A 13,093-nucleotide genomic window follows, 5' to 3' on the forward strand; every position below is an offset into this window, starting at 1 on the left:
TCTTTCCCCCTAACTTCTTCTCCCTCTTCCCTCTCTTTCCCCCTAACTTCTTCTCCCTCTTCCCCTCTCTTTCCCCCTAACTTCTTCTCCCTCTTCCCCTCTCTTTCCCCCTAACTTCTTCTCCCTCTTCCCCTCTCTTTCCCCCTAACTTCTTCTCCCTCTTCCCCTCTACTTCTCCCTAACTTCTTCTCCCTCTTCACATCTCTTTCCCCCTAACTTCTTCTCCCTCTTCCCCTCTCCTTCTCCCTTACTTCTTTTCCCTCTTCCCCTCTCCTTCTCCCTAACTTCTTCTCCCTCTTCCCTCTCTTTCCCCTTAACTTCTTCTCCCTCTTCCCTCTCTTTCCCCTTAACTTCTTCTCCCTCTTCCCCTCTACTTCTCCCTAACTTCTTCTCCCTCTTCCCCTCTCTTTCCCCCTAACTTCTTCTCCCTCTTCCCCTCTCTTTCCCCCTAACTTCTTCTCCCTCTTCCCCTCTCTTTCCCCCTAACTTCTTCTCCCTCTTCCCCTCTCCTTCTCCCTAACTTCTTCTCCCTCTTCCCCTCTCTTACCCCCTAACTTCTTCTCCCTCTTCTCCTCTCCTTCTCCCTTTCTCCCTCCATCAGGCATACTTCCGTCAGGGTGTGGCCCTGCAGTACCTTGGTCGCCATGCCGACGCCCTGGCAGCGTTTGCCTCTGGTCTAGCTCAGGACCCCAAGAGTCTCCAACTACTGGTGGGCATGGTTGAGGCTGCCATGAAGTCCCCACTACGAGGTGCGATGTGTGTCTTTGCATGTTTGGGTTACGCGTGAGTGTGTATGTGGATTTGTGTGTGTGTGTTTTACTCAGGGTCATAATATGTGCTTTCAGCTAAGATATAGTGTAATTAAAGCTGCTTCTTGAGACATCATACTGACTCAGACGGCTTCACTTATATTAGTGAGAGAAACACAGACACACACAGCATGGGGGTTTAAGAAACTGAATCAGATGGAGGAGCTTCCATCAGACTGAATTATCATTCCTTTAGTTGGCATCATCCCTTCATTTACCCACAATCCATCATTCCTTTATATACCCAGTACCCCCGGGCTAACACGTGGAGGTGTCAAAGCCCCCAAGAGAAAAGACAGAAGGAGAGATGGTAGAAAGAAAAGAGACAGAGAGAGAGATGTATGAGGAAGGAAGAGCAAGTAGGATAAAAGAAGGGAAAATAAATCAATAATCATAAACAAAATACATAGACAAAATCATGCATTTCCACAAACATTAATGACATCACACTTGCTCAGACCCACATGTTCCCACCATATCCACATCCAATGTTGTTTTTAATGCTTGTAATACTTCAATGACTTCAAATTGTGTTACGTTGTTTCTGTCTGAAGCCAGATTTCTTTTCAATATTTAAACAATAACGCATTTGTTTCTTCCATTCTCTTAACGTTGGGGTAGCGTTTTACTTCCAGTAATTAAGTAATAACTTCTTCAATATAAGAAAAACTTCTGATAGCCAGCTTTCTAACTCTGCCCATAACTTTTGGACTTTATAGCACTCCCAGAAGTCATGCATTATTGAGTCTTATTAGTTTTACACTTAAGAAATGACTGTGCCATTGTGCTGTAGAATTTATGCATTTTGTCTCTTACGTAATAAATTATCTACCTTAGTTTATACTGGATCAAGCGTTCTATAACGTATACGCACTGAGTCAGGAAGCAGGTGCAGAAGGTGAGTTTGATAATGAGAAACATGAAGATAAACAACACAGTAGTAGCGTACTGAACGTAAACAAACCCAATACTGCCTGAAGACTGAGGCGACTGAGGGATAAATAAAGGGAGAGTAATCAGGGTGATTTTCGTTAACTGTTGTTACGTCTACCCCTGCTCCTCCTCTCCGGCGTTCGACGTCGCCAGTTTACTAACACACCGGTCCAGACAACACTTCATTACGCACACCTGCGCCTCATCATCAGGTACACCTGTACCATATCACGTCCCTGATTACTCCCTCTCTATATACAGTACGCCATAGTTATGTTCCAACACTCTCTCCATATTGTGCCTACTGCATAACAGTTATTTTTAAGGCTTGGTTCCAATAGTTCATATTTTTTTCTAAGAGATCTCTGCAAGGTTTTGTATATCTTACCTATCATATGAGTATCTGTTTCTGACTCAAATAGGATTCCCTTGGCATTGCTCTGATGTCCAAAAGCTTTCAGGTCGAAATTTCATGACGTAAAACTTTTAAGTTGCATGTACAGTGGGGCAAAAAAGTATTTAGTCAGCCACCAATTGTGCAAGATCTACCACTTAAAAAGATGAGAGAGGCCTGTAATTTTCATCATAGGTACACTTCAACTATGACAGACAAAATGAGAGAAATAAATTCCAGAAAATCACATTGTAGGATTTTATATGTCTTTATTTGCAAATTATTATGGTGGAAAATAAGTATTTGGTCAATAACAAAAGTGTATCTCAATACTTTGTTATATACCCTTTGTTGGCAATGACAGAGGTTAAACGTTTTCTGTAAGTCTTCACAAGGTTTTCACACACTGTTGCTGGTATTTTGGCCCATTCCTCCATGCAGATCTCCTCTAGAGCAGTGATGTTTTGGGGTTGTTGCTGGGCAACACAGACTTTCAACTCCCTCCAAAGATTTTCTATGGGGTTGAGATCTGGAGACTGGCTAGGCCACTCCAGGATCTTGAAATGCTTCTTACGAAGCCACTCCTTCGTTGCCTGGGCGGTGTGTTTGGGATCATTGTCATGCTGAAAGACCCAGCCACGTTTCATCTTCAATGCCCTTGCTGATGGAAGGAGGTTTTCACTCAAAATCTCACAATACATGGCCCCATTCATTCTTTCCTTTACACGGATCAGTCGTCCTGGTCCCTTTGCAGAAAAACAGCCCCAAAGCATGATGTTTCCACACCCATGCTTCACAGTAGGTATGGTGTTCTTTGGATGCAACTCAGCATTCTTTGTCCTCCAAACATAACGAGTTGAGTTTTTACCAAAAAGTTCTATTTTGGTTTCATCTGACCATATGACATTCTCCCAATCTTCTTCTGGATCATCCAAATGCTCTCTAGCAAACTTCAGGCGGGCCTGGACATGTACTGGCTTAAGCAGGGGGACACGTCTGGCACTGCAGGATTCGAGTCCCTGGCGGCGTAGTGTGTTACTGATGGTAGGCTTTTGTTACTTTGGTCCCAGCTCTCTGCAGGTCATTCACTAGGTCCCCCTGTGTGGTTCTGGGGTTTTTGCTCACCGTTCTTGTGATAATTTTGACCCCATGGGGTGAGATCTTGCATGGAGCCCCAGATCGAGGGAGATTATCAGTGGTCTTATATGTCTTCCATTTCCTAATAATTGCTCCCACAGTTGATTTCTTCAAACCAAGCTGCTTACCTATTGCAGATTCAGTCTTCCCAGCCTGGTGCAGGTCTACAATTTTGTTTCTGGTGTCCTTTGACAGCTCTTTGGTCTTGGCCATAGTGGAGTTTGGAGTGTGACTGTTTGAGGTTGTGGACAGGTGTCTTTTATACTGATAACAAGTTCAAACAGGTGCCATTAATACAGGTAACTATTGGAGGACAGAGGAGCCTCTTAAAGAAGAAGTTACAGGTCTGTGAGAGCCAGACATCTTGCTTGTTTGTAGGTGACCAAATACTTATTTTCCACCATAATTTGCAAATAAATTCATTAAAAATCCTACAATGTGATTTTCTGGATTTTTTTTCTTCTCATTTTGTCTGTCATAGTTGAAGTGTACCTATGATGAAAATTACAGGCCTCTCTCATCTTTTTAAGTGGGAGAACTTGCACAATTGGTGGCTGACTAAATACTTTTTTTGCCCCACTGTATTTGAAAATGTCTACATTGGTCGGTCCAAATAGCTTTTTAATTCTGTCATGGAAATAATTGTATTTCCTATTACCGCGTCATTAAAGGTTTCTATGCCTTTAGTTTTCCATGAAAGCCAATTTATTGGTGAATTCTGAACAGCTATCCAAGGTTTGTTCCATAGGGGTGTGTTTTTAGGGAGTGATATTGGTTCTTGTAGAATCCATTTAATTTTCTTCCATGTTGTTATAGTGTCCTTAAAACCTCTTAGATGTGAAGTCCACTGTTTTGAGGACCTGTGTGGTTCTAGTACCGGTTCCGACCGATATTTATAAATCAAAATGTGGACACCATATATTAAATTGGCTTGCATTGAGTGGTAGCCCTGATTCTCACGGAAACAGAAGTATAAGGGACCTCTTCACTAGCTGACCACCACTTGCAAGACAAGACCTGTGCCAAGATCAGTTACTTACCCCACCGGCCTTCCCCATAACCTCTATATACAAATGGGAGAGCAGGTCTGGAAACAGTGAGGCAGGATAGGATGATTACACAGAAGGATCCCCGCAATTTTATATAATGTTTTTTCTGGGGGGACGGGAGGAATAACGAGGAAGCAACTTGATTTAACTCTGATTGGTTTTATTAGAATGTTTACAGTGCAAACAGTGAAACAATTAATAAATCATGCCGCGAGAGGCACTGGAACCGCACAAATAGGTGCCAGAGCGAACTAAGTCAAGGGCCAGGATCCATCTCAAATTAAGCACTGCCCATGTGTGCATATGCATATAGTATGTGTGCATATGCATATAGTATGTGTGCATATGCATGTGGAAGGTGTTCTGTTGTGACGTCTAAAAATGTCACTGTACATTGATGTCTTGAAAATTAGGCTCATAAGAAATTCGGACTTGTAAGCCCCCAGCTACACTCGAGTATGTGGGCATGCTACAGGCTATAGCCTACTTATGGTGGGTGTTCTGCAGTGACGTAATCAGCACCTTGGAGAGCGCTGTCCATTACACCACCATAGATAGTAGGCTACTTGGCTGTTTACTCCGCCTGCTGTGCTGCTACATTGTGTTTGTCACTTTTTTTCTCATGAGCCCCCCAGATAACCCCCCCCCCTCTCACACTCGCTATGTGTTCCAGGACCTCCTGATTTACAACTTAAGCACTGGGTATGTCTCTTCTGCCTGTGTGAAGTAGGAGATGAAATCTGACACCACTTGAAGCCGGGATGTGCCGCGCACCATTTAAGTCGCTCTTCTGACTGTCCATCAACTCCTGGCTGAACCCTACATCACAGTCACTACATCACAGAGATCGATTTATAGCCAATAATGTAAAATAATTCATAAATGTTCAACAAAAAACACTGTTTGTCATAGACGGCCAAGATTAATATGAGATGAAAGGTGATTTCCTAACGAGTCCAGGAAGCCAATCTATAGCTCTGAGAAGTTCGCAGCTATGGGGTAGACGTTTTGTTCAAGAAAGACCTTTAGAAAATATGCACATATTCTCTAGCACTAAATATACAAATATGAATTTTACAGTTAAGGAAGGTGAAATCTTATAGTTAGTCATTTTAAACCATGTATTATACACTGCTCAAAAAAATAAAGGGAACACTTAAACAACACAATGTAACTAAATGTCACATGCTGTTTTGCAAATGGAATAGACAACAGGTGGAAATTATAGGCAATTAGCAAGACACCCCCAATAAAGTAGTGGTTCTGCAGGTGGTGACCACAGACCACTTCTCAGTTCCTATGCTTCCTTGCTGATGTTTTGGTCACTTTTGAATGCTGGCGGTGCTTTCACTTTAGTGGTAGCATGAGACGGAGTCTACAACCCACACAAGTGGCTCAGGTAGTGCAGCTCATCCAGGATGGCACATCAATGCGAGCTGTGGCAAGAAGGTTTGCTGTGTCTGTCAGCGTAGTGTCCAGAGCATGGAGCCGCTACCAGGAGACAGGCCAGTACATCAGGAGACGTGGAGGAGGCCGTAGGAGGGCAACAACCCAGCAGCAGGACCGCTACCTCCGCATTTGTGCAAGGAGGAGCAGGAGGAGCACTGCCAGAGCCCTGCAAAATTACATCCAGCAGGCCACAAATGTGCATGTGTCTGCTCAAATGGTCAGAAACAGACTCCATGAGGGTGGTATGAGGGCCCGACGTCCACAGGTGGGGGTTGTGCTTTACAGCCCAATACCGTGCAGGACGTTTGGTATTTGCCAGAGAACACCAAGATTGGCAAATTCGCCACTGGCGCCCTGTGCTCTTCACAGATGAAAGCAGGTTCACACTGAGCACATGTGACAGAGTCTCGAGACGCCGTGGAGAACGTTCTGCTGCCTGCAACATCCTCCAGCATGACCGGTTTGGCGGTGGGTCAGTCATGGTGTGGGGTGGCATTTTTTGGGGGGCCGCACAGCCCTCCATGTGCTCGCCAGAGGTAGCCTGACTGCCATTAGGTACCGAGATGAGATCCTCAGACCCCTTGTGAGACCATATGCTGGTGCGGTTGGCCCTGGGTTCCTCCTAATGCAAGACAATGCTAGACCTCATGTGGCTGGAGTGTGTCAGCAGTTCCTGCAAGAGTAAGGCATTGATGCTATGGACTGGCCTGCCCGTTCCCCAGACCTGAATCCAATTGAGCACATCTGGGACATCATGTCTCGCTCCATCCACCAACACCATGTTGCACCACAGACTGTCCAGGAGTTGGCGGATGCTTTAGTCCAGGTCTGGGAGGAGATCCCTCAGGAGACCATCCGCCACCTCATCAGGAGCATGCCCAGGCGTTGTAGTGAGATCATACAGGCACGTGGAGGCCACACACACTACTGAGCCTCATTTTGACTTGTTTTAAGGACATTACATCAAAGTTGGATCAGCCTGTAGTGTGGTTTTCCACTTTAATTTTGAGTGTGACTCCAAATCCAGACCTCCATGGGTTGATACGTTTGATTTCCACTGATAAGTTTTGTGTGATTTTGTTGTCAGCACATTCAACTATGTAAAGAAAAAAGTATTTAATAAGAATATTTCATTCATTCAGATCTAGGATGTGTTATTTTATTGTTCCCTTTATTTTTTTGAGTAGTGTACTATATTTAGAAAAAAAACTAGTAATTTCAAGCCTTACTCATACAGTTTTAGTGAACAAGAAATATATAATATAAAATGTTTCTTATTTTCATATTTTATCATATTGGTACTGTTGTTCCTCTTTAGTGCATTTAACAATATGTCACAAGGAAAAGCCTTGGGTTGCGAGTTGAAACAATTCCAAATCTGGAAGGTTTAAACCACCCTCAGCTTTAGGGACATGTAAAACTTTCCTATTTATTCTACAAGTTTATTTGTCCATATGAAGTCTGTTTTGGCCGAGTTGTAACGGTTCTCGTCTGGTGAAGGAGAAGCGGACCAAAATGCAGCGTGGTATTTTTGAGACATGTTTAATGACGATGAAAAAAACACGAACAATACAAAAACAACAAACGGAACGTGAAAACCTATACAGCCTATCTGGTGACAACAAACACAGAGACAGGAACAATCACCCACGAAACACTCAAAGAATATGGCGGCCTAAATATGGTTCCCAATCAGAGACAATGATAAACACCTGCCTCTGATTGAGAACCACTCCAGACAGCCATAGACTATGCTAGATACCCCCACTAAACCACACACCCAATACCTAACAAAACCCCAAGACAAAACACACCACAATAAACCCATGTCACAACCTGGCCTGACCAAATAAATAAAGACAAACACAATATATATCGACCAGGGCATGACAGAACCCCCCCACCCCCCACCCCCCAAGGTGCGGACTCCCGGACGCACCTCAAAACAGTGGTGGAGGGTCCGGGTGGGCGTCTGTCCATGGTGGCGGCTCCGGCGCAGGACGTGGACCCCACTCTATCAATGTCTTAGTCCCTCCTCCTCGAGTAATTGGATAGTCCACCCTCGCCGCCGACCATGGCCTAGTAGTCCTCACCCAGAACCCCACTGGACTGAGGGGCAGCTCGGGACTGAGGGGCAGCTCGGGACTGAGAGGCAGCTCGGGACTGAGGGGCAGCTCGGGACTGAGGCAGCTCGGACTGAGGGGAAGCTCGGGACTGAGGGGAAGCTCGTAACTGAGGGGAAGCTCGTGACTGAGGGGAAGCTCAGCACTGAGGGGAAGCTCAGGCAGGTAGTTGGATCCGGCAGATCCTGGCTGGCTGGCGGTTCTGGCAGATCCTGGCTGACTGGCGGATCTGGAAGATCCTGGCTGACTGGCGGATCTGGAAGAGTCTGGCGGATCTGGAAGAGTCTGGTTGACTGGCAGATCTGGAAGAGTCTGGCTGACTGGCAGATCTGGAAGAGTCTGGCTGACTGGCAGATCCTGGCTGACTGGCAGATCTGGAAGAGTCTGGCTGACTGGCGGATCTGGAAGAGTCTGGCTGACTGGCGGATCTGGAAGAGTCTGGCTGACTGGCGGATCTGGAAGAGTCTGGCTGACTGGCGGATCCTGGCAGACTGACGGCTGGCTGCTCCATGCTGACTGGCAGCTCCTTGCAGACTGGCAGCTCCTTGCAGACTGGCAGCTCTGGCTGCTCCATGCAGACTGACAGCTCTGGCTGCTCCATGCAGACTGGCAGCTCTGGATGCTCCATGCAGACTGACAGCTCTGGCTGCTCCATGCAGACTGACATCTCTGGCTGCTCCATGCAGACTGGCAGCTCTGGCTGCTCCATGCAGGCTGGCAGCTCTGGCTGCGCTAAACAGGCAGGAGACTCCGGCAGCGCTGTAGAGGCGGAAGGCTCTGGCAGCGCTAAACAGGCGGGAGACTCCAGCAGCGCAGGAGAGGAGGAAGGCTCTGGCTGCGCTGAACAGGCGGGAGACTCCAGCAGCGCAGGAGAGGAGAAAGGCTCCGGCAGCGCTGAACAGGCAGGAGACTCCGGCAGCGCAGGAGAGGAGGAAGGCTCGGGCAGCGCTGAACAGGCGGGAGACTCCGGCAGCGCAGGAGAGGAGGAAGGCTCCGGCAGCGCTGGAGAGGCGAGGCGCACTGTAGGCCTGATGCGGGGTGCTGGCACTGGTGGTACTGGGCCGAGGACACGCACAGGAAGCCTGGTGCGGGGAGCTGCCACCGGAGGGCTGGTGTGTGGAGGTGGCACAGGATGGGCTAGACCGTGAAGGCGTACTGGAGATCTTGAGAGCAGGGCTGGCGCCTGGTGCGTGAGGATGGCACCAACTTCACCAGCCGACTAACACGCACCTCAGGACGAGTATGGAGCGCTGACCCAGGTGCCATCAAATCCCCGACACGCTCCATCGGGCGAATTCCATGCAAAAAGCACCAACACAGCAACTCCCTCATTTCTCTCTCCTCCAATTTCCCCATTAACTCCTTCACAGTCTCTGCTTCGCTCACCTCCAACACCGGCTCTGGTTCTGGTCTCCTCCTTGGCTCCTCACGATAAACAGGGAGAGTTGGCTCAGGTCTGACTCCTGACTCTGCCACACTCTCCCTGAGCCCCCCCCCCCCCCAAGAAATTTTTGGGGCTGACTCTCGGGATTCCATCGGCGTCACCGTGCTGCCTCCTCATACCGGCGCCTCTCCGCTTTTCCGCCTCCAGTTCTTCTTTGGGGCGGCGATATTCACCAGGCTGGTCCCAAGGTTCTTCTCCGAACAATTCGTCCTCCCATGTCCATTCCTCTCTTTGTTGCTCCTGCTGTTGCTGTTGCCTGTTACCACGCCGCTTGGTCCCGTTGTGGTGGGTGATTCTGTAACGGTTCTCGTCTGGTGAAGGAGAAGCGGACCAAAATGCAGCGTGGTATTTTTGAGACATGTTTAATGACGATGAAAAAAACACGAACAATACAAAAACAACAAACGGAACGTGAAAACCTATACAGCCTATCTGGTGACAACAAACACAGAGACAGGAACGATCACCCACGAAACACTCAAAGAATATGGCTGCCTAAATATGGTTCCCAATCAGAGACAATGATAAACACCTGCCTCTGATTGAGAACCACTCCAGACATCCATAGACTATGCTAGATACCCCCACTAAACCACACACCCAATACCTAACAAAACCCCAAGACAAAACACACCACAATAAACCCATGTCACACCCTGGCCTGACCAAATAAATAAAGACAAACACAAAATATATTGACCAGGGCGTGACACGAGTATACTTTTTTAAATAACGTCTTCGGTGGGGTAATTATTATTACCAAAAATACATTAAAAACTTTGGGAACCATGCCATTCTAAAAAGGTTTATTCTACTTGTACGATTTATGAGGAGATTGTTCCATTTAATTAGATCTGCTTTCATGTTTTTGAGAAATGGGATAAAGTTATCTTTAGATATTTGTTGTTTGTTGCCACTTAAACATCTTAAGTATTTAATATTTGTTATGGTCCACTTAAAGGATTGCTATAGTTGTTATTTTCCCTATTGCCATTATTTCCATTTTTTTCCCCACAAAAATTCTGAAATTCTAAAGTATTACGAAAATATTTTTGACAAGGGTGGCATTGAATTTTACGTTTTCGTCAGGTATATCAGGAGATTGTCAGCAAATAAGTTTAGTTTACATTCATGTTTACCAACACTGATACCTGTTACATTTGGGTCCTGTATAATTGTTTCTGCAAGCTGTTCAATTGCCTGTGCAAACAGGAGTGGGGAGAGAGGACATCCCTGTCTCGTGCCCCTTTCTATAAAGCATTTCCTCAGATAATGTATTATTTGTGTATATTTTTGTTTTAGGATATTTACATAATATTTTCATGAAATGTAATATTTCAGCTGGAAAGTTGAATGCTTGCAAAGTTTTTAATAGAAAAGGCCACTTAAGTTGGTCAAAAGAAAATAGGATTTGTGAGGTACACAGTTCAAGAGGAATAAGTAAAAGAAGAAAGGCAGGAGAACAATAAAAGAAGGAAGAGAATGGATTGACAGATGAATAGAGAGAGAGAGAAATAGATGAAAGAAAGTGTGTACCCTGAAGCTCATCGTTAGATCCTCCACAGTGTCTCTCCTCTGTAAATTCCTTGTTCTCTCAATAGTTGATCTTTCTGGGGTACAGTCAATGATATATTTTGTTGATACTATGTATTGGCCAGTGAGAGGCTTTGAAGCCGGTGGTTGGCCATTTCGGCACCCCCCCAGAAGAAGCACTCCTCCATAGGAATGTATAAATGATATTTCAATTAAATGTTTCAAGGACAAAATGACATGTATTTAACTATTTTGTTGTTGTTGTTGGGACAGTAACATTATAACTATTTTTAAATATACTTACTTTTTATGTTTAGCCTACATAATATCAATTTAAAGTTTGCACATAATACATAATATCACATAATATCAATTTAAACATTGCAAAAACAAATGTATACATTAATAAATGCATTTCGATAGCTGTGTGTTTGTGTCTCCCGTAGACTCTCTAGAACCCACCTACCATCAGCTGCAGAGGATGAAGCTGGACAAGAGTCCGTTCGTGGTGGTGTGTGTGATTGGTCAGGAGCTGCTGACCGCTGGTTACCACGGCGCCTCAGTGGTGGTCCTGGAGGCGGGGCTAAAGATTGGCACATGCTCTCTGAAGGCAAGGCAGTTTGTGTGTGTGTGTGTCTGTGTGTGTGTGTTTCTATGTGTGTGTGATGATCATTGAGTTTCTTCTTTCTTCTCGGTTCTTTCTGAAGCTCCGAGGTTCAGTGTTCTCTGCTCTTAGCTCAGCCTACTGGTCGCTAGGCAACGCAGAGAAGAGCACAGGATACATGCAGCAAGACCTGGAGGTGGCCAAGACGCTAGGTACACACACACCCACCCACACAGAGCTCGCAAGCATTTCACCGTACTGTTTTACACCTGCTGTATCCTGTGCATGTGACAATACCACTTGAAATGCACATACACAGACACACACACTCACAATTGCTTTCACTCACACAATTTGCACGCATACACACACTAGGTATGGATGGAGGGACAGATGTCGCTGTACGTGTGACTTAAGATTGTGATAACCCACTGAGTGGAAGACAAGGCATTGCTATGTGAGCTAACAATGGTCATCAGGTCTCAAGCAAGGTTACTCATCATGTGAGTGTAGTTAACGGAACCACCTCCACTACATCATGTATTAGCAGAAATCTGCAGGCTTCAAACCCAAATGAACTGGAACATTTAACACAGTCTAAGAAGCCTTATGCCCACACCCACCTCATTATCATGCCTTCCCAGGTGACCAATCAGGCGAATGCCGAGCTCATGGGAACCTAGGCTCTGCCTACTTCTCCAAGGTCAACTACAGGGAGGCTTTGACCAATCACAGACATCAGCTGGTCCTCGCCATGAAACTCAAGGACAGAGAGGTATGTGTGTGTGTGTGTGAGAGCGATCCATCGTGTACCATCTCCTTCTCTTACCCCTTCTTCTATTCAGGAGCCATGCTGAGTTGCTCTCAGTCAGAGCAATGTGACAATGTAACAAAGTCTGCTCTTGAGCTGCTCCACTCACTGTTCATGACTAAAATACAATGGGGAGGAATGAGAAGCAAGTCTCTGTATTATGGGGAACTTGAATGTACACCTTGCAGACCTGGCTGTGTGAATGTCAGTGCAGCTGTATGGTTATGCTGTGTGTTCACATGTCGTTGTATATGTTATTCAATGTTCATTGTTTGTTTAGTATTGTACGAAACATGCCTTTCAGTATGTTAACCTTGTTTATGCGCATTCTGAATATGCTATACAATGTGTGTGTGTGTGTTTTAGCGTGTGTGGAGGACAGCTGTGTCCGAGCTCAAGAGTCATTAAAAGGCATCCTAGGTGTCAAATCGATAAGACACCTGTCACCAAGACGAATGGGTGCTTGAACAGGCCCATTCTAATGAAAGCAGTGTGTGTGTGTGTGTGTTTAGAGCGATGGACATTGAGGTGTGACTGTGCCATGGTTATTGAGTCTCCTCTCCAGTCGACACCGCATGTCCACAGCCTGAGGTTCTTCAAACACACTCATCATTATACACCTCATCTTTCCTACTGTGTTTCGTTTTCTTTAGATCATGTGTGTGTGTGTGTGTGTGTGTGTGTGTGTCTTTCTAAGATGCCTCCTGTGGCAGTGTTAATGTGGTGCGATGGTAGCCTCAAGGTTAGAGAGGCGGAACAGTCACCAGAGGGTTGCCGGTTTGAAGGGCTGAGGACAAATCTAATGAG

At 45.8% G+C, this 13,093-nt stretch overlaps 1 protein-coding gene across 3 annotated transcripts in view; it reads left to right on the forward strand.

The window, feature by feature from the left end:
• LOC135517726 (tetratricopeptide repeat protein 28-like) overlaps positions 1–13,093 on the forward strand; it is a 105,145-nt gene that overhangs the window by 52,688 nt on the left and 39,364 nt on the right. For all 3 annotated transcript variants that reach the window (XM_064942285.1, XM_064942282.1, XM_064942283.1), the window contains 4 exons: positions 602–749; positions 11,318–11,481; positions 11,579–11,687; positions 12,120–12,250. In XM_064942285.1, coding sequence (XP_064798357.1) covers positions 602–749; positions 11,318–11,481; positions 11,579–11,687; positions 12,120–12,250 — 552 coding nt within the window. The remainder of the gene's footprint in view (positions 1–601; positions 750–11,317; positions 11,482–11,578; positions 11,688–12,119; positions 12,251–13,093) is intronic.

The sequence above is a fragment of the Oncorhynchus masou genome, chromosome 28 (assembly GCF_036934945.1).
Source record: "Oncorhynchus masou masou isolate Uvic2021 chromosome 28, UVic_Omas_1.1, whole genome shotgun sequence".
In the NCBI taxonomy this organism is placed as follows: domain Eukaryota; kingdom Metazoa; phylum Chordata; class Actinopteri; order Salmoniformes; family Salmonidae; genus Oncorhynchus; species Oncorhynchus masou.